The 21,328-nt window shown below is 44.5% G+C and overlaps 1 protein-coding gene across 1 annotated transcript in view; it reads right to left on the minus strand.

Annotated features, from left to right (window-relative positions):
* Positions 1–21,328, minus strand: part of IL1RL2 (interleukin 1 receptor like 2) — a 42,848-nt gene that overhangs the window by 15,013 nt on the left and 6,507 nt on the right. Inside the window, exons 6-10 of the mRNA XM_038740887.1 lie at positions 21,120–21,282; positions 19,474–19,557; positions 14,524–14,650; positions 7,155–7,297; positions 1,041–1,184 (exon numbers count right to left, since the gene is read on the minus strand). Coding sequence (XP_038596815.1) covers positions 1,041–1,184; positions 7,155–7,297; positions 14,524–14,650; positions 19,474–19,557; positions 21,120–21,282 — 661 coding nt within the window. The remainder of the gene's footprint in view (positions 1–1,040; positions 1,185–7,154; positions 7,298–14,523; positions 14,651–19,473; positions 19,558–21,119; positions 21,283–21,328) is intronic.

Here is a 21,328-nt window from a genome sequence, read left to right on the forward strand (position 1 = left end):
TTAACAAAAATACCATCTGGTCTTCAACAAAAATAACATCTCCCTCCCCTCTCCCAATCCATTCTGTGCTCACCTCCTTTGCCCACTAAGTGGATAATAAGTGTCACACAAGCAAGCAATGGCCCATGTGTTGTGACAGCGATGGAACTGAGAAGTGGGGTTGAGTCCAATGTGATTAAGGGCTGAACAGAATTTAGGTTATTTACATTGGTGCCAGGTTCTACCACATTCCTTTTTATCATTTCTGTCTCCTGGACTTCTTTACCCGACTAGTCTTTCTTGATGAGGCATCTAGTTGAGATGCTTCCATAGATAAGCTTACGGGTAAGCTTTCCAGGTATCACTTCCGGAAAGTCAATTCATCTTCCCCAACCCCTCCTAGAGCCCAAAAGTGGCACCTCATCAATCAATGGTATTTATTGAATGCTTAGGAGAGTACAATATAACAAAGGTGGTAGACATGTCCCCTACCCACAAGGAGCTTACAAAGCACTGTACTAAGCAACTGGTAGATTACAATACAACAGAGTTGGTAGACACATTCTCTGACCAGAGAAAAGGTTTACCTACACATGCCTCCTGTGACAGAAAAGGTAAATCCAAACACCAAGCAGATGAACTAATTCTTTGACAATGAGCCCATTGTGTTACTGGGTCTGATCTGCTTTTATTGCAACTACTCCAAGTCTTGGCACATTGTAAGCCCTTAACAAATACCATTCATTCATCATATTTATTGAGCATTTACTGTGGGCAGAGCACTGTACTAAGCACTTGGGAGAGTACAATGCAACAATCAAACAGGCATTCCCTGCCCATCACAAGCTGGCAGTCTAGATGGGGGGAAGACAGACATTAATATAAAAAATAAATAAAGTACAGCTATATACATTAGTGCTTGTGGGGCTGGGGGAAAGAACAAAAGGAGCAAGTCACTTACCTTGATAATGCCACTATATCCAATGATACCACTATAATAATGATAATGCCACTATAATCATTATGGAGAAGAATAAAGTTCACAGGGGCATGCAACATACCTTCTTTACTCACAATAGTTTGAAAGGTGCTCCGATACCACAGTACAATGTCAATCTTAAAGATCTTATAGATGAATGAGATGGACACCACCATTAACAACATCCCAAAAAGTCCACCCATCATGTATCCCTGTAAATCTGGAGCTGCATAAGACAGAGAAAGAATGACGTACCAAAGTTGATGCTTTTATTAAATTCGGACCAATTCAAGGAAAACATATAGACCCTCAAAGTCTGTAGACTGTTAAAGATACTCTAGAAGTTGATTGGTTTTTGTACATTTTAATGGCAATGCTGAAAGACCCAAGGTAGCCAAAAAGGGAAGAAATGATGGACGGTGGGCCATAGCAGAAGGTGCGTGCCAAATTTGGGCACCTTCAGCTTCTTCCCCAGTAACTCAAAACCATTAGGCAGAGAGTAGCCTTCCACATTCTCTAGCCAGCAGATACCTTCTCCTCCTCCACCTACCAGCCTGGCTGTCTGGGGTATGCTCCAAACCATGAGGGCAGACACCAAAACTAGTGCCATGTCTCCCTTCCACTGAAGAGCCTAAGCTGCTATTAAGATGAACATTTCCAAACACCTTTGTCATTTCACCATGGTGGGAAGGGAACAAGAATGAAATGGAAGAGAGCCTATCACCAGCAGTCCAGGACTAGTCCACTCTACAATTATAATGCCACCTTGTGTATACACTCATTGCCCATCCTTCAGAGGATCACAAGGGCACTTGTGTTTTTCATTAAATATTTCTAAGATGATTAGGCCAGATATATTATCCTTCCCAACTTAGAGATGGGGAAACAGACACAGAAAAGGTGTGCAATGTGCCCAAGTCCACAGGATAAATCAGAGAAAGTCACTGACTGGACCGCAGTAGCAACCCATTATCTCCTTAACCCTAAATCAATCAATCAATCAATCAATCGTCTTTATTGAGCGCTTACTATGTGCAGAGCACTGTACTAAGCACTTGGGAAGTACAAATTGGCATCACATAGAGACAGTCCCTGCCCAACAGTGGGCTCACAGTCTAAAAGGGGGAGACAGAGAACAGAACCAAACATACCAACAAAATAAAATAAGTAGGCTAGAAATGTACAAGTAAAATAAATAAATAAATAAATAAATAGAGTAATAAATATGTACAACCATATATACATATATACAGGTGCTGTGGGGAAGGGAAGGAGGTAAGATGGGGGGATGGAGAGGGGGACGAGGGGGACAGGAAAGAAGGGGCTCAGTCTGGGAAGGCCTCCTGGAGGAGGTGAGCTCTCAGTAGGGCCTTGAAGGGAGGAAGAGAGCAAGCTTGGCGGATGGGCAGAGGGAGGGCATTCCAGGCCCGGGGAATGACGTGGGCCGGGGGTCGATGGCGGGACAGGCGAGAGCGAGGTACAGTGAGGAGATTAGTGGTGGAGGAGCGGAGGGTGCGGGCTGGGCAGTAGAAGGAGAGAAGGGAGGTGAGGTAGGAGGGGGCGAGGTGATGGAGAGCCTTGAAGCCCAGGGTGAGGAGTTTCTGCCTGATGCGCAGATTGATCGGTAGCCATTGGAGGTTTTTGAGAAGGGGAGTAATATGTCCAGAGCGTTTCTGGACAAAGATAATCCGGGCAGCAGCATGAAGTATGGATTGAAGTGGAGAGAGATACGAGGATGGGAGATCAGAGAGAAGGCTAGTGCAGTAGTCCAGACGGGATAGGATGAGAGCTTGAAATCTTCTATTCCTCTCATTTTTCCCTCCCCCAATTACCAGCCCACCCAGTACAAGTGTTTGTACAGTATCTTTGGAAGCAGAGTACTCTGTAAAATACATTTTAATAATGTGTACCGTGAGCCTTCAGTAAATACTGAAGGAGGGAAGGACTGAACCAATAGCCTGAGAGAAGAGCCTCCGGATTAGAAAAATTTTCACCCTTGTAAAAAGCTGCCCATGCTAAGGAATAGAGTAGCTGAGAGACAAAAATAAATCATATTTGCAGTGGCAGTTAGTTACTATTCCTCTCAACACAGCTATAGCATGCCCTTGTGGAAAGAACACAAGCCTGGGAGTCAGAGGACCTAGGTTCTAATCCCAGCTCTGCCTCTTGCCTGCAGTGTGACCATGGTCAAGTCACCTAACTTCTGTGCCTCAGTTTCTCCATTTGTAAAATGGGCCTTAAGTACCCATTCTCTCTCCTACTCAGACTGTGAGTCCCATGTCCAGTAGAGACTGTGTCCAGCCTAATTACCTTCTGTTTACCACCCCAGGTTTAGCACATAGAAAGGACTTAAACACAACACTGGTCACCACTCATTATTATTATCATCATGAGGTAAAAGACTCATTCCATTAAGTACCCAAATAGTTCAATTACCTCTGTGCATCTGTCTGGCCAGAGAGTTGAACAGTCAGCATTACCAAAAATCATCATTAACCAATGACAGTTCGTTCCTACAAGTCCCCAGTTATCTTCGTCTCCCATTTAGAAATCTGTCAAGAATGACCTCCAAATTCTAGGACAGACTTCACAGTCACAATTAATTTTATGCCTTGTCTCTTCCAACATTCTAAAATAAATGATGAATTTCCATTTCTGGTTACCAAGTATTTCTTTCATGAAAATAGTGTACATTCAAAAATGCTGACATGAAATAATTTAGGGAATACTATTATGGTAAAACCAACTGTATCTTCAGCCTAGTATCCAATTTCAGACAGTGGGAATAGAATGTTTGGAAGGATAGTGGTTTCTGCCTTCCTTACATCCATTTGACGGTTTTAAATTGAAGCAATCAATCATATTTATTGAATGCTGAGTGCAGACACTGCATCAAAGGATTGGGAGAGAACAATATAACAGAGTTGTTAGACATATACCCTGTCCAAGTGAAAGGTTTCCTATTCCCTACAGCCTTGCCATTTGGTCTAAATTGTAACCACTTAACTACTCATCCATCCTACCTAGGCTACTGCATCAGCCTAGGAGAAGCAGGATGGCTTAGTGGAAAGAGCACAGGCTCGGGAGTCAGAGGTCATGAGTTCTAATTCCTGCTCCACCACTTATTAGCTGTGTGACTTTGGGCAAGTCACTTAACTTCCCTGTACTTCAGTGACCTCATCTGAAAAATGGGGATTAAGGCTGTGAGCCCCACATGGGACAACCTGATTACCTTATATCTACCCCGGCACTTAGAAAAGTGCTTGGCACATAGTAAGCGCTTAATACCATAATTATTGTTAATTATTATTATTATTATTATCAGCCTCCTTGCTGACCACCCAACCTCCTGTCTATCCCTGGTCCAGTCCATACTTCACTCCGCTGCCTGGATCATCTTTCTGCAGAAATGTTGAGGACATGTCACCTGCCTCCTCAAAAATCCCCAGTGGTTGCCCATCCACCTCTGTATCAAACAGAAACTCTTCACCATTGGCTTTAAAGCACTCCATTAGCTTGCACCCTTCTTCCTCATCTCACTTCTCTCCTTCTACATCCCAGCCAACATACTTTGCTCCTCTACTGCTAACCTTCTCACTGTGCCTCGATTTTGCCTGTCTCACCACCAACTCCTGGCCATGGAACACCATCCTTCCTCAAATCCGACAGACAATTACTCTCCCCACCATTAAACCCTTATTGAAGGCACATATCCTCCAAAAGACCTTACCAGACTAAACTCCATTTTTCCTCATCTCCCAACCCCTTCTGCATCACCCTTTCTCTCTTTGCTCTTCCTCCCCACTCCCTGCCCCATAGCACTTATGTATATATCTGTAATTTTATTTATTTGCATTGATGTCTATCATCCCCTCTAGAGTGTGAACTCATTGTGGGCAGGGAATGTCACTGTTAATTGTTGTACTGTATTTTCCCATGTACTTAGTATGGTGCTCTGCACATGATAAGCACTTAAGCGACTGAATGAATGAATGCATGAATTTTCCCTCTTTGCCCCAACTTTCCCTCCAGCAACCCACTTGGGAGCTTCCATCCCCAGAGGAATCTAAACTTCCTTTAAACTAATGATATTTCTGGTCTATAATTTCCTGTGGTAACAATTTCCATATGCTTATCAACCATTACATTCATTTACTTTCATTTACTTTGAATCTATTACCCTCAATGGGCATCCCTTCAATTTAGTGGAAAATCCAATGTTTGCCTGGTGCACACCCTTCAGGATTGTTGACTTCAAGAATTCTCAGCAAATAGGAAGGGAGGAAAGAGGTGCAGATAATTGGTGACAGCAGGAACAAGACAAGTGAGAGGGAACCTAAGGCAAGCAGTATGGTCTAGTGGAAAGATCATGGGCCTGTGAGTGAGAGGACCTGGGTTCTAATCCCGGCTCTGCTATGTGACCTTGGGCAAGTCACAACTTCTCTATGCCTCAGTTTCCTCATCTGTAGAGTAACGATTAAATCATACTCCCTCCTAGACTGTGAGCCCTAGACTGTGGAACAAGGTCTTTGTCTAACCTGATTAAGTTTGTATTCATCACATCACATAAAACACTGCTTGGCACATAGTATATGGTTAATGAATATCATAAAAAAGAGATGACGAGCAACATTGACAGAATGAGGAGAAGGAATACATAATTGTGGATGTGTACACAACAGCAACATTGAAAAGATTAAAAAGCTCTAGAAAAGGAATAGTTAGGGTCATGGCATTACACTTCCTAGAGCCCAGTGTTCCTATCTGTGCTCTGTAATGGTTTGAGAGAAATGTCTTTCGCATTTTTGTTGACCTAAGTTCTTCTCAAACTCCAGAAATCAAAATCAGCCTGTTCCCAGATGTTTGCTCTTAAATGAATCCTAAATTGAGGGGAATCTCAAGAAAGTACCACGTCCCATTCACAGTCCACAGGTACAGACATAACTAAGACAGCCAGGGTAAAGGAGGGTCTTTTCTTTCATAATGATCTCCAAAGATGCTCACTCATCAGCCTCTCCCAACTCCTCTCAGAACCATCTCATAGTCAAACAAAACCTCTCTTATTGCAGTTTCATCCCATTGTTTTCTCATTTTTGTCCTCTAGACTGTAAGATCCTTGTGAGCAGGGCTCATGCCTGCTGCACTGCATTTTCCCAAATGCTTAGAAAAGTGTTCTGTCCAATAAAAGTCATGGATTGACTATCCAATCACCTGTGGAAAGGGATACCCAACTGGTCATAAACTACTGTATCAAAAGCTTTGAACAGAGAAGCAACATTGCCTAGTGGATAGAGAACAGGCCTGGGAGTCGGAAGGACATGGATTCTAATCCCAGCTCCGCCTCTTCTCTATTATGTGATCTTGGGCATGTCAGTCACTTAACTTCTCTGTGCCTCAGTTACCTCATTTGTAAAATGGTAATCAATACTGTGAGCCCCACAAGGGACATGAACTGTGTACAATGATGTACAACCATGTGCCTGGCACATAAAAAGTGCTTAAATACTATTTTAAAAAGTTTTCACACTTGATTGTTTTAAAATCATCTTGTCATCACCTCTCCTACCTCAGCCCAAACATCCCCTTAATTCTTTTGACGTTTTTTCAGACAACCTAATTTGCACTCCTTAAATCAATTTGGAGCTCTCCTCTGGACCCCCTCTAGTTTCTTCACATCCATTTTAAAATGTTAACAAAATACTCAGGTTATTCACATTACATGACACATCACCATCCTAAATTTAGCCCTAATTTCTATTTTCCTCAGGTGATAGTTTTTTAATAACAATAATAATGATAGTATTTGTTAAGCACTTACTATGTGCCAAGCACGGTTCTAAGCACTGGGGTAGATACAAGGTAATAATAATAATAATAATGATAATGGTGGCATTTGTTAAGCTCCTACTATGTGCAAAGCACTGTTCTAAGCACTGGGGGGTGTACAAGGTGATCAGGCTGTCCCCCATGGGGCTCACAGTCTTCATCTCCATTTTACAGATGAGGGAACTGAGGCTCAGAGAAGTTCAGTGACTTGCCCAAAGTCACACAGCTGACAAGTGACAGAGCTGGGATTAGAACCCACGGCCTCTGACTCCCCAGCCTGTACTCTTGCCACTGAGCCACGCTTTTTCAATAAACACCTTATCACAAAACACATTCCAAACTGAATAGGTCAAGCATTTGATTTCCTTACCTGGAGGTCTTAACATAATGTATGCTGCAGATATTCCAGACAAATGACAGACAAATGGACGGTAATAATCTTCACTTCTCACTTCAGTAAAACTGAGATTCACTGTGTAAAGGCAATACTTCTCACCCTGTGAAGATTTTGTTCTGAGGAAGGAGAGAGAAAATTATTGAGATAGTATATACTCCTCCCACCTTGAAAACCTTATTAAAATCCTATCTCCTCCAAGAGGCCTTCCCCAGCGAAGCCTTTATTCCCCCTAATCACTCTCCCCTCAGCATCACCCTTGCATTTTAAAAACTTGAGATTCACCACCCTCAGCACTTATATACAATTATGTATTTTTTTTTAATGTCCATCTCCCCCTCTAGGCTATAAGTGACTTGTGGGCAGGGAATGTCAACTCTGTTGTAGTCTTCCAAGTGCTTAATACGGTGCTCTGTGCACTGAAAACACAATAAATATGATTGAGTGATGTGCGTATCGGGTTATGAGTTTCCATACATACTCTGAAAGGACAAGGACAGTCCTCCCAAACCCAAGGCAGCAATCACCACCAGACTCAATTTAAGGATGGAAAATTACTTTATGTACCCCATGTGGATTGAAACAAGATTCAGGAAGCTGTCGTGGATTCAGAATCAGAAGACTAGTGTTCTGTCCACAACTCTGCCACTTACCTACTGTATGATCTTTGGTAAGTGACTTAACTTCTCTGTGCCCAGTTCCCTTGTTTGCAAAATGGGGATAAAATATCTGTCCTCCCTCTTAGACTGTAAGCCTCATGTGGTACAGGGACAGTGTCTTATTTGATTGTCCAGTAGCTATTATTATTAGTAGTAATAATAATAATGAGATTTGTTAAGCATGCACTATGCTCCAAGCACTGTACAAGACGCTGGGGTAAATTCAAGATAAGCAGATCCCACATGAAGTTCACAATTTATGTAGGAGGCAGAACAGTGCTTAGAACAGTGCTTTACACATAGTAAGCGCTTAACACATGCCATCATTATTATTACTGTTAACAGGCATCGAATTCCCATTTTGCTGATGAGGTAACTGAAGCACAGAGAAAAGTGACAACTTAAATTAAGGTCACACCAGACATGTGGCAGAGCTGGAATTAGAACCCAGGTCCTGACTCCCAGATCTGTCCTCTTCTCCATAATCCACACTGCTTCCCATTACACTACTAAGAAGTGTTATGTTTGGCATATATTAAGCACTCAATACTATCATTATTCTATAAAGCTAGGCCTTGCCCTCTGCAAGAATGAACAAAACTCCTATAGCTCTTCTGATCCTCCTTAGAAGTCCATAACCATGACTGATTTCAAGCCAAAGTGTGTAAGACAGAAAGTAAAGTCAGCTAGATGGATGGAAAACCCTGGAAGTTTTCCAAGAAGGGCAGGAAGAATAATGTCAGTAGGTCTGCAATAAATGTAAGGAGAGTCAAGAAAGCAACATTAATAAAATACTCTAATAACAGAGCCCTGAATAAGCTCAGGGTATTCCCTTAATGATTCTGAAGGTAGGAAAAGTCAGGATTTGGAGGAGCTGACTAGGAAGGGAGTTCCATGCAGTGGGAAAAGCATGAATAATAGGGGAGAGACAAGAGAGTTAGGAGGAAGGTTCTGAAAGAAAGTCAGCTTGGAAAGAACAAAGTGCAGTGGTGAAGGGTGTTTAATGTGGAGAGATACTGGGCCCTTAAGAAGTCTGGGAGTAGGCAAGTCTCAAAATTGTGCAAGCTTGGCTAACTTCGTTATGGGTCTCTGAACACCCTTGTATATCAATCAATCAATCGTATTTATTGAGCACTTACTGTGTGCAGAGCACTGTACTAAGTGCTTCGGAAGTATAAGTTGGCAACATATAGAGATGATCCCTACCCAACAGTGGGCTCACAGTCTAGAAGGGGGAGACAGAGAACAAAACCAAACATATTAACAAAATAAAATAAATAGAATAGATATGTACAAGTAAAATAGAGTAATAAATATGTACAAACATATATACATATATACAGGTGCTGTGGGGAAGGGAAAGAGGTAGATGGGGGGATGGAGGGGGGATGGGGGGAGAGAAAAGAGGGGGCTTAGTCTGGGAAGGCTTCCTGGAGGAGGTTAGCTCTCAGTAGGGCCTTGAAGGGAGGAAGAGAGATAGGTTGGCAGATGTTGGGAGGGAGGGCATTCCAGGCCAGGGGGATGACATGGGCTGGGGGGTCGACGGCGGGACAGGCGAGAATGAGGCACAGTGAGGAGATTAGCGGGAGAGGAGCGGAGGGTGCGGGCTGGGCTGTAGAAGGAGAGAAGGAAGGTGAGGTAGGAGGGGGCGAGGTGATGGAGAGCCTTGAAGCTGAGGGTGAGGAGTTTCTGCCTGATGCACAGATTGATTGGTAGCCACTGGAGATTTTTAAGGAGGGGAGTAACATGCCCAGAGCGTTTCTGGACAAAGACAATCCAGGCAGTGGCGTGAAGTATGGATTGAAGTGAGGAGAGACATGAGGATCGGAGATCAGAGAGGAGGCTGATACAGTAGTCCAGACGGGATAGGATGAGAGCTTGAAGGAGCAGGGTAGTGGTTTGGATGGAGAGGAAAGGGCGGATCTTGGCAATGTTGAGGAGCTGAGACCGGCAGGTTTTGGTGACGGCTTGGATGTGAGGGGTGAACGAGAGAGCGGAGTCGAGGATGACACCAAGGTTGCGGGCCTGTGAGACGGGAAGGATGGTAGTGCCGTCAACAGTAATGGGAAAGTGAGGGAGAGGGCGAGGTTTGGGAGGGAAGACAAGGAGTTCAGTCTTGGAAATGTTGAGTTTTAGGTGGTGGGCAGACATCCAGATGGAGATGTCCTGAAGGCAGGAGGAGATGTGAGCCTGGAGGGAGGGAGAGAGAGCAGGGGCAGAGACGTAGATTTGGGTGTCATCAGTGTAGAGATGATAGTTGAAGCTGTGGGAGCGAATGAGGTCACCAAGGGAGTGAGTGTAGATCGAGAACAGAAGGGGACCAAGAACTGAACCTTAAGGAACCCCCACAGTAAGGGGATGGGAGGGGGAGGGGGAACCTGCAAAAGAGACTGAGAATGAACGACCGGAGAGATAAGAGGAGAACCAGGAGAGGATGGAGTCTGTGAAGCCAAGGTTGGATAGCGTGTTGAGGAGAAGGGGGTGGTCCACAGTGTCAAAGGCAGTTGAGAGGTCGAGGAGGATTAGGATAGAGTATGAGCCGTTGGATTTGGCAAGCAGGAGGTCATTGGTGACCTTTGAGAGGGCAGTTTCCGTGGAATGTAGGGGACGGAAGCCAGACTGGAGGGGGTCAAGGAGAGAGATGGTAATGAGGAATTCGAGGCAGCGCGTGTAGACGACTCATTCAAGGAGTTTGGAAACGAATGGTAGGAGGGAGATGGGACGATAACTAGAAGGTGAGGTGGGGTCAAGAGAGGTTTTTTTTTAGGATGAGAGAGACATCGGCATGTTTGAAGGCAGAGGGGAAGAAACCAGTGGAGAGTGAGCAGTTGAAGATGGAAGTTAAGGAGGGGAGAAGGGACGGAGCGAGAGATTTCATGAGATGAGATGAGGTGGCCGGAGTAGCACTTGAGAGGAGGGAGGAGAGCGCCTCTGAGGATACTGCTGGGAAGGATGGGACAGTAGCAGAGAGTGTTGAGAGCCGGGGGGTTGGAGAAGGGGGGGGGAGTGACTTTGGGGAGGTCGGACCTGATGGATTTAATTTTATTAATGAAGTAGGAGGCCAGATTGTTGGGGGTGAGGGAAGGAGGAGGGGGAGGAACCGGGGGCCTGAGAAGGGAGTTGAATGTACAGAAGGTTGATCAGCATGGGTGTCAATAAGGGAGGAGAAATAGTTTTGTCTGGCAGAGGAGAGGGCTGATTTAAGGCAGGGAAGGATAAACTTGAAGTGAACGAGGTTGGCATGGTGTTTAGACATTCGCCAGCAGTGTTCGGCAGCTCGAGCGAAGGAGGCGGACAGTGGCAGTGATCCAGGGCTGTGGGTTAGTGGTGCGAGAGCGGCGAAGGGAAAGGGGAGCAAGTGAGTCTAGCTAAGTAGAAAGGGTAGAGTTGAGAGCAGTAATCTGATCATCAAGATTGGGTAGAGAGGACAGGGAGGCGAGGTGGGGTGTGAGGTGCTCAGAAAGATGGATGGGGTCAAGAGAGCGGAGATCTCTGTGAGGGAGTAATATGGATTTACAGGGGAAAGGAGTGTGAGTGAGGAGGCAGGTGAGAAGATTATGATCAGAGAGAGGGATTTCAGAGTTGGTGAGGGTGGACACAGTGCAGCGGTAGGAGATGATGAGGTCGAGGGTATGACCAAGTTGTTGAGTGGGCCAGGTGGGGTGGAGGAAGAGGTTGGCAGCATCAAGGAGAGATAGAAGGCGGGAGGCAGAGGAGTCACCAGGGATATCCATGTGGATGTTGAAGTCTCCGAGGATCAGAGTGGGCACGGAAAAGGAGAGAAGGAAGGTGAGGAAGGGGTCAAAATCTTTAAAGAAGTTGGAGGTGGGGCGGGGGGGGGGGTGGTAGATGACGGCTACAAGAATCTGGAGGGGGTGGTAGAGCTGAATAATGTGGGCTTCAAAGGAAGGGAAGGAAAGGGAAGGGGGAGGAGGGATAGTGCGAAAGTGACACTGGGGGGTGAGAAGGAAACCGACACCTCCTCCTTTTCCGGTGAGTCTGGGGGAGTGGGAGAAGAAGAGGCCTCCACTGGAGAGAGCAGCAGAAGAGACTGTGTCGTTCGGCGACAACCATGTTTCAGTTAGGGCGAGGAGGAGTAGAGAGCTGGAAAGGAATAGGTCCAGGATGAAAGGAATCTTATAACGGAGCGGGGGTTGGTTCCAGAGGCCACACTTGGCAGTAGCTGTCGAGGGAGGGGAGGGAGGGGGAAGAGTGAGAGGGGTGGGGAAGGTTTGGATTGGGATGAGTTGGTGGGGGCCTAGGTGGGGAGAGTGGGAAGAGGGGTGGCAATGGGAAAGGATAACTGGGATGGGGTGGAGGCGGGGAGGAGGGGAGGGAGGGGGCTGGGAGAGAGGAGTGGAGGATTGGTGCTGGTACAGAGGGATCCTGGGTAGGGGGTGAGGGGGAGTGGTCTTGGTGGGGGTGAGGGAGGGAAAAAGCTGGGTGGGAGAGGGGAAGGGGAAGGTGAGGAAAGGGAATGGCAGTTGGGAGCGAAGGAACTGAAAGTTCATGGTGAGGTCAGCAGGGCGAGTGACAGTACAGCGGGAGGTACACACACACACACGCACACACACACACACACACACACACACACACACACACGGTTCTAATCTGCTGTGTGTTCTGTATGACCTGGGGCAAGTTATTCACTTCTCTCTGCCTCAATTACCTCATCTGTAAAATGGAGGTTCAGACTGTGAGCCCCATGTGGGACACAATCTGATTGAACACAATATGGTACTTGGTACAGTGCCTGGCACAAAGTAAATGTTTAAATACCATTTTAAATATATATATATAGAGAGAGATATCTATATTTATATGGGTACAGAACCACTGCTTCTCATGGTCACATCCTTCTTGCCAAATTCAACTGCCTCTACTCCATCCTAATCTTTCTCGACCTCTCAGCTGCCTTCGAAACTGTTGACCACCCCCTTCTCTTGGAAACATTATCCAACCTCGGCTTCACTGACACTGTCATCTTCTGGTTCTGCTATCTCTCTAGCCACTCAATCTCTTTCACAGGCTCCTCCTCTCCCTCCCACCCCCTAACTGTGGGTGTCTTTCAAGGTTCAGTTCTGGGTTTCCTTCTCTTCTCCATCTACACCCACTCCTTTGGAGAACTCATTTGCTTACATGGTTTCAACTACCATCTCTATGCAGATGATACTCTAATCTACAACTCCAGCCCTGATCTCTCCCCTCTCTCCCATCTCACATTTCCTCCTGCCTTCAAGACATCTCTATTTGGGTGCTCTGCCATCACTCACATTTAACATGTCAGAAACAGAACTCCTCATTTTCTCATCCAAACCCTGTCCTTCCCCTGACTTTCCCATCACTGTAGACAGCACTATCATCCTTCCTGACCCCCAAGTCCTTAACCTTGGCATTATCCTTGACTCCTCTCTCTCATTCAATCCACATACTAAATTTGTCACTAAATTCTGTCAATTCAACCTCCACATGACTGAAATCCATCCTTCACTCTCCATCAAAACAGCTACCATGTTAATCCAAGCACTTACCCCACCTTGATTACTGTATCAGCCTCCTTGCTGACCACCCTGCCTCCTGTCTCTCCCTTTCCAGTCCATACTTCACCCTGCTGCCCCAATCATTTTTTCTAAAAAAAATTCAGTCCACGTTTCTCCACTCCTCAAGAACCTCCAGTGGTTGCCCATCCACTTCTGCAAAAAAATTCCTTACCATCTGCTTTAAAGCACTTAATTACCTTGACCCCTCCTACCTTACCTCATTACTCTCCTACTACAACCCAACCAACACATTTCACTCTTCTAATGACAACCTACTCACTGTACCTCATTCTTGTCTACCTTGCCGCCAAACTCCTTCCTATGTTTTACCTCTGTCCTGGAATGCCCTCCCTCTTCGTATCCAATAGACAATGCCTCTCCCCCACTTCAAAGCCTTTTTGCAGGCAAATCTCCTCCAAGAGACCTTCCCTGACTAACCCCATCTTTTCTGTTTCTTCCATTACTTTCTGCATCACCCTGATTTTCTCCCTTTACTCATCCCCCCTCCCAGCCCCACAGCACTTATGTACATATCTGTAATTTTGTTTATTTATATTTATGCCTGTCTCACCCTCTAGACTGTAAGATCATTGTGGACAGGGAATGTGTCTGTTATATTGTACTCACCCAAGCATTTAGTACAGTGCTCTGCAAAGAGTAAGCACTCAATAACACGATTGATTGATTGCTCAAAAAGCTTACAGTCTAGAGGGAAAGGCAGACATTAAAATAAATTACAGAGAAGGGAAATGGTAGAGTATAAGGATATGAACATAAGTGCTGTAGGGATAGGGGAGGGGTGAGTATCAAGGTGCTTAAGGGGAACAGACCCAAGTGCACAGGCAACATAGAGTGGAGGGTAAATAAGGTGGGGAAATGAGGAGTTAGTTAAGAAAGGCCTCTACACATCACACTGTTCTCCGAAGCATTCTTTGGTGTCACTGTCAAGGACAGAAAAGTGTATAACCAACTGAGAGTGGAAAGGAGGAGCAGACATCCAGTTCCACACAGTAAGTGCACAATAAATACGATCGAATGAACTGGAAGTCAAAGAGATTAGGGAGGAAAAGATTACTAATGATAAGGTGGTTGAAAGGCCCAGCAGGATGAAGATGGAGAAGACCATGACTTTTGATGGATACCTACTCAAACCCTTCATGAATCCGGTTTGAATTATAATATTGATTCACCAAAGTACCATTGACTTTCCAACACTTGTCACTGGTACTATCTTCAGTATCATATATATTGCAATCCACGAGGAGTGGGGAACCTGTAAAAAGGTAAGAAAAGAGAAAATGAAAATCCAGCAACAACAAACATGTCAGGCAGGTGGTGGTGTTGTAGCTTCTACTAGCCTTAATGTTTCATTTCCATTTTCCATAGGATTTTTAGTGAATCAAATACCCATAAACTGAGAATTTTAAAAAGGACAAATGATGGAAATCATCAACCCTGGTAGGTTGGTTTGCCTAGGAGGATGGAGAAAAGAAACAGTGTACGGGTCTATTTTACACTCTCCAAGTTTTAGTACAAAGCTCAGCACAGTAAATGAATACCACTATTAATTGATCAAGTAAGAATAAAACTGATAGATTGATGCCAACATACCAGAGCTCAGGAAAGCTGTACTTGGCAGTGAGAGTTTGCTTCTCTTGATTCAGTTGTTAGGAATAAGATATAGCCATAATTAGCACATCCATCACTATGAGTGATCGCAGGAAGGGGAGGGAAGGGATAAAGACCCTAGACAATGGACAGAAAGAGAATCTCTGACTAGTGACTTATAAAGACAAGGATAGCTGAATCAAGGGCTGAGGTGTTGTAAGGTAAGCTATGCTGGAACTGCCATCAGACTGGTGAAGACCAATGTCATCACACTAGTGATTCCCCAAGGCAGAGAAGGATAGAATGGGTTTGTTGGTTCATAATGGAACAAAATTAGAAAAAGTCATGAAACTTGAACAAAGAAATCAGAGCCAAGAGAAAAAAAGAGATCCTAAAACCTCCTAAAGCATGCTTCCCTGTCTCCACTGCCAAGTCCCTAGTGCTGAGTCTTATTTCCCAGAAAAATGGATTCTCCCCACCTCTTCCTCTCCCTAGTGTACATATGTACAACATATGTTCAAACATATGTACAACGTATGTTTAAACCCCGGCTCTGCCAATTGTCAGCTGTGTGACTCATCTGTAAAATAGGGATAAAGACTGTGAGCCCCCCATGGGACAACCTGATCACCTTGTAACCTCCCCAGCACTTAGAACAGTGCTTTGCACAAAGTAAGTGCTTAATAAATGTCATCATTATGTCATCTTCAATCGAGTGTATATCAGCTCTCACCTAAAGTCTCTCTCAAAGACCTTCCCTGACTAATCCCATCTTTTCTGTTTCTTCCACTACTTTCTGCATCACCTTGACTTGCTCCCTTTTCTCATCCCCCCTTCCAGCCCAACAACTTAGGTACATATCTGTAATTTTGTTTATTTATATTTATGCCTGTCTCCCCCTCTAGACTGTAAGCTCATTGTGGGCAGGGAATGTGTCTGTTATATTGTACTCACCCATGGTTCTCTTCTCCCTCCATACTGAGATGCAGCACTGAGGATTTTCTGCATCCTCTTTTTCTCCTGTCCACTCCTCATCTCCTCTGATCTGTTCCATCAATCTTTTTATCTAGGCTTAAGACCAAACCTTCTTTCAGGTTGCTCCAAAAACTGGATTACCTCACTTGATGACGATGATGATTATGGTATTTGTTAAGTGCTTATTATGTGCTAAGCACTTCCCCTCCTAAAATCCCCTCTCTTCAGCAAAGCTCTCCTTAAGTACAAAGAGAGGCATTTGCCCTTATTCCCCTTCCCAAGTCCAAGTTGAACCATGTGATCTGCACACCATAACACTAAGCCTGCTCTTCAGTCAATAGTATTTGAGTGCTTACTGTGTTCAGAGCACCATACTAAGCACTTGGAAGAGTAAAATATAATAGAGATGATAGAGATGTTCCCTGCCCACAAGGAACTTACAGTTGGCAGAAAAGGAGAGAGACATTAGAATAAATTGCATATATGTACATAAGTGCTGTGGGGCTGAGGGAGGGATGAATAAAAGTTGCAAGTGCAGGGGTGGCACAAAAGGGTATGAGAGAAGAGGAAACGAGGTTGTGGTCCGGTCAGATCTCTTTGAGGACATGTGCTTTCAATAAGGCTTTGAAGATGGGGAGGGTGATCATCTGTCGTATATGAATGGGGAGGGAGTTCCAGGAGAGAGGCAAGGAGTCTACAGCCAGTTAGACAAGTTTGAGATAGTGAGTAGGTTGGCATTAGAGGAGTGAAGTGTGCGGGATAATAATAATAATTATTATGATATTTGTTAAGCTCTCACTATGTGCCAAGCACTGTTCTAAGTGCTGGATGTGTTGTAGTAGGAAATCAGAGAAGTAGGATTGAAGGGGCGAGATGATGGATGGAATTCTTTAAAGCCAATGGTAAGGAGTTTCTGTTTCATGTGGAGCTGGAAGGGTAACCACTGGAGGTTCCTGAGGAGTGGGGAAACGGACTGAACGGTCTTTTGGAAAAATGATCCAGGTGGCAGAGAAGTATGAACTGAAGAAGGAAGAGACAGGAAGCAGGGAGGTCAGCAAGAAGGCTGATGCAGTAATCAAGGTGGGATAGGATAACAGGGTAGCAGTTGGGATGGAGAAGAAGGGTTGATTTTTAGCAATGTTGTGACATTTCACCATTCATGATCACAGTGTCTATGCTTTGAGTTTCGTTCTTCAGAGTCAACCTCTCCTGTTTTAACCAAGAAGCTCCTAGAGGGTAGGATTTTTCTCAGCATCACATTGTACTCTGATCTTGGTTTGATGGGAGGCCTGCCAACACCCTGGGCCTGGAGCTCGTGCTCCAGGCACGGATCCTCTGGAGCAGGGATGCACCTGTGAAAAACTAGTTAGAGAAGCAGCATGGTGTAGTTGATAGAGCAAGGGCCTGGGAGTCAGAAGGTCATGGGTTCTAATCCCAACTCTACCACTTGTCTCCTATTTCACCTTGAGCAAGTCACTTCACTTCTCTGGACCTCAGTAACCCCATCTTTAAAATGAGGATTGCGACTGTGAGCCCCACGTGGGGCAGGGTCTGTGTCCAACCAGATTTGTTTACATCCACCCCAGTGCTTAGTACAGTGACTGACACATAGTAAGAGCTTAACAAATACCACAGTTATTATGAATATTATTATTACTACCAGGAATACAGAGGCAAGAATGAGCCAGATTCTGCCATGAGGAAAAAGTTACATACTAAAAGTTACAGCCTCAGTTTCCTCAACTTTAAAATGGTGATAACTGTTCTCTGTCTCCCCCTTCTAGACTGTGAGCCCACTGTTGGGTAGGGACTGTCTCTATAGGTTGCCAACTTGTACTTCCCAAGTGCTTAGTACAGTGCTCTGAACACAGTAAGCACTCAATAAATGCAATTGATTGATTGATTCTCCCTCCTTCCTAGACTGTGAGCCCCATGCAGAACAAGGACTGTGTCCTACCTAATTGCCTTGAACCTACCCAAACACTTAGAACATGGTTTAATCTTCATTACATTTCCAGACTGTAGGTGAAACTGCTAATAAAGGAGTATTCAAGATTTCCCTTCAGGGCCAGTTGCCTGGAGACTCTGGAGTAATGTCCACAACATACCCTACCCAGGGGCTGCCCAGGACCCTCTCCTTTCTGGAATGCTGAAGTATGGAAAGCACACAAGAAGCAAAGTCATGTTGGTGGGAGCGATCTTCACCCACCCGCCCCTCTCCTGTATAACTCTATTTTGGTTATTCACTGTGAAGTCACATAGGTCATCTCGTCACCCCGACACCACTTACAGAGAGAATAATAATAATGATTATGGAACTTGTTAAGCATTTACTATGGGCCAAGCACTGTTCTAAGAACTGGAATGGAGACAAGTGAATCAGGTTGGACACAGTTCCAGTCCCACATGGGACTCACACTCTTAATCCCCATTTTCACAGATGAAATAACTGAAGCCCAGAGGAGTGAAGTAACTTGCCCAAGGTCACACAGCAGACACGTGGCAGAGCCAGGATTAGAACCCAAGTCCATCTTACTCCCTGGTCCGTACTCTGAAAAACAATGGTAATAGTGAACCATCACTGGCATAAAGCTAGTCTTGCCTGTGGGGAAAAATGCCACCCAATAATGGATAAAATGCCCTGACCCCTTCATTTTCTTAAATCCATAACAAGACTTAGTCCATTCATCTGGAAGAATAAGACATTTTGCCAGCTCTTCGCCTTTGGTTGTAACCATTTTCTATATAATTGTGCCTCTCATCTGGAATGATTGTAAGCACCTTAGGGGTTGGGATAATGTCTACCAAATCTATGGTCTGTACCCCCCAAGAGCTTGGTATAGTGCTTTGCACCCCATAAGTGCTCTGTAATAATAATAATGGTATTTGTTGAGTGTTTACCAAGTTCCAGGTAGAGAAGCTGAGTGGCTTAGTGGAAAGAGCTCGGGCTTTGGAGTCAGAGGTCATGGGTTCAAATCCAGGCTCCGGCACTTGTCAGGTGTGTGACTTTGGGCAAGTCATTCACTTCTCTGTGCCTCAGTTACCTCATCTGTAAAATGGGGATTAAGACTGTGAGCCCCCCGTGAGACAACCTGATCACCTTGTAACCTCCCCAGCGCTTAGAACAGTGCTTTGCACATAGTAAGCACTTAATAAATGCCATCATTATTATTATTATTATTACTAAGCACTGGGGTGGATACAAGCAAATCGGGTTGGACACAGTCCCTGCCCTGTCCCACATGGGGCTCACAGTCTGAATCCTCATTTTACAGATGAGGTAACTGAGGCCCAGAGAAGTGACTTGTCCAAGGTCACACAGCAGACAAGTGGTGGAGCTGGAATTAGAATCCATAACCTTGTGGCTCCCAGGCCCATACTCGATCCACTATGCCATGCTGCTTCTCAATAATACCACTGAATGAAGATAGGTTTAACAGTTATTACTGCATGTCGCTACAGGAGTTCTTTATCTCTGTTTCCTGAATCTTATTGATTTGTTACGCTACTTACCAAGTTTTACCTCAATTGAATTGTTTTGGGGGTAGAGGATCTCGGGTCGTTTTCCTGCAGTACCTTCTGGTTCCTCACTCTTTTCTGCTGAGACAATACACACATTTCTTATTAGAGACAAAAATTATCCATCTGTACTGCAAGATAACTGATCACATTGAAATATTATTCTGTACATATTTATTTACGTTTTCCACTCATACTAAAATGGCCAGACAGGCTTTATTTTAGAGACTATTTAACCCCACCTCATCCATCTTCAGAAGTTGTAAGTGTGCCAAATGTCTGCCAAACTTCAGGAAACCCCATGGTCCACCCCATAAAAGATAGGGGCAAGACAGATCTCAACTTTCAAATCTCAATATGGGATTTAGTAATGGGGAGGGGCACTTTCCATTTATAATTTGGGGAAGGGATCATTCTCCCCTCCCCCCCGAAAAGAAAACAAAAAAAACACTCAGTCCACATATCCCCTTTCTTCAAAAACCTCCAGGGGTTGCTCATCCATCTCTGCATTGAACAGAAACTTCTTACCTGGGATTTTTATGGCACTTAATTAGTTCTCCCCCTCCTACCCTATCTTGTTAATTTCCCATTACACTCACCCCACATTTTTTGTTCCTCCAGCGACAACTTACCTCAATCTTCTCTATAGTGCCACCAACTCCTTGATCATTTCCTCTGAACTGAAATTCCCTCTCCCTTGACATGACAAACCACACTTTTCCCATGTGTTAAAACAAAATCACATCTCATCCGACAGGCCTTTTCTAACTAAGCCCTCACTTCCCCTATCTGCTCTACCTTCTGCATTGCCTATGCACTTGAAAGAGCACTTTGAAAGAGCATAGGCCTGGGTGTCAGAAGACTTGTCAATTCTCTGCTTTGGTACTTGGTGCAAGTAGCTTAACTTCTCTGTACCTCAGTTGCCTCAACCATAAAATGGGGGTTAAGACTATGAGCCCCATGTGGCACCTTATTAGCCTATACCTACACCAGGGCTTAGTACAGTGCCTGGCCCATAGTGAGCACTTAACAAATACCATTTTTAAAAAAGCAAAAGAGTAAGGCATAGATCCAAATGGTGAATCACAAATAGACAATGTGATATAGCAGTAGACATGTAAAGACAAAACAGACATTAGTTCTTAGGCATTGAAGCAGTGCCAGAAAGGTGGGGACTAAACAAACAAAAAGGTGGGGATTAATTTTGGAGGCTTTTAAGAGGATTTTGAATACAGGGAGGGACATGGTTTGTGGAGAAAGAATTCTACAAAAGGCCATTATAGGGATACAGAGCTCATCCAAAAAATCAGGCCTCATTCCCCAAACAATGCCACCTTATATTGGTTAGCGTTTTCATTTTTCCAAATCATTTTCACATCAGTTTTTCATTTAATCCTCATACCATCCCTGTTGTGTAAGGAGTGGCAGGTATTATATCCATTTGCAAATGAGGAAATGGAAGACCAGAGAGATTAGGTGATTTTCCTAAGGTTACACAGCACACCATCAACAGTTAGGATTAGAACCCAGGTCTCCTGATTACCAGCCTCCTCCACTTTCCACCAGACCACGCCACATAATAGAGCACTAGTACTGAGCACTGGAAAAATGCTCCAGTCGAATACAGTTAACACACTTACCTAGAAAGCCTAGTATATTACGTGAAATGCTGTAATGCTTTCCCATGAACGAGAACGTTGCGTTGCATCTATATAATCCTGCATTCTGGGCAGACACACTGGCTATAACAAGATTCTGCATCGTGAGGCGGAATTCTTTGTTGCTCTGAATCTGTTTGCAGTCCTAAATCCCACAGAAGAAGATATAGAGCTGTCTTTCAGGTTTGACG

The sequence above is a fragment of the Tachyglossus aculeatus genome, chromosome 2 (genome assembly GCF_015852505.1).
Source record: "Tachyglossus aculeatus isolate mTacAcu1 chromosome 2, mTacAcu1.pri, whole genome shotgun sequence".
Taxonomy (NCBI): Eukaryota; Metazoa; Chordata; class Mammalia; order Monotremata; family Tachyglossidae; genus Tachyglossus; species Tachyglossus aculeatus.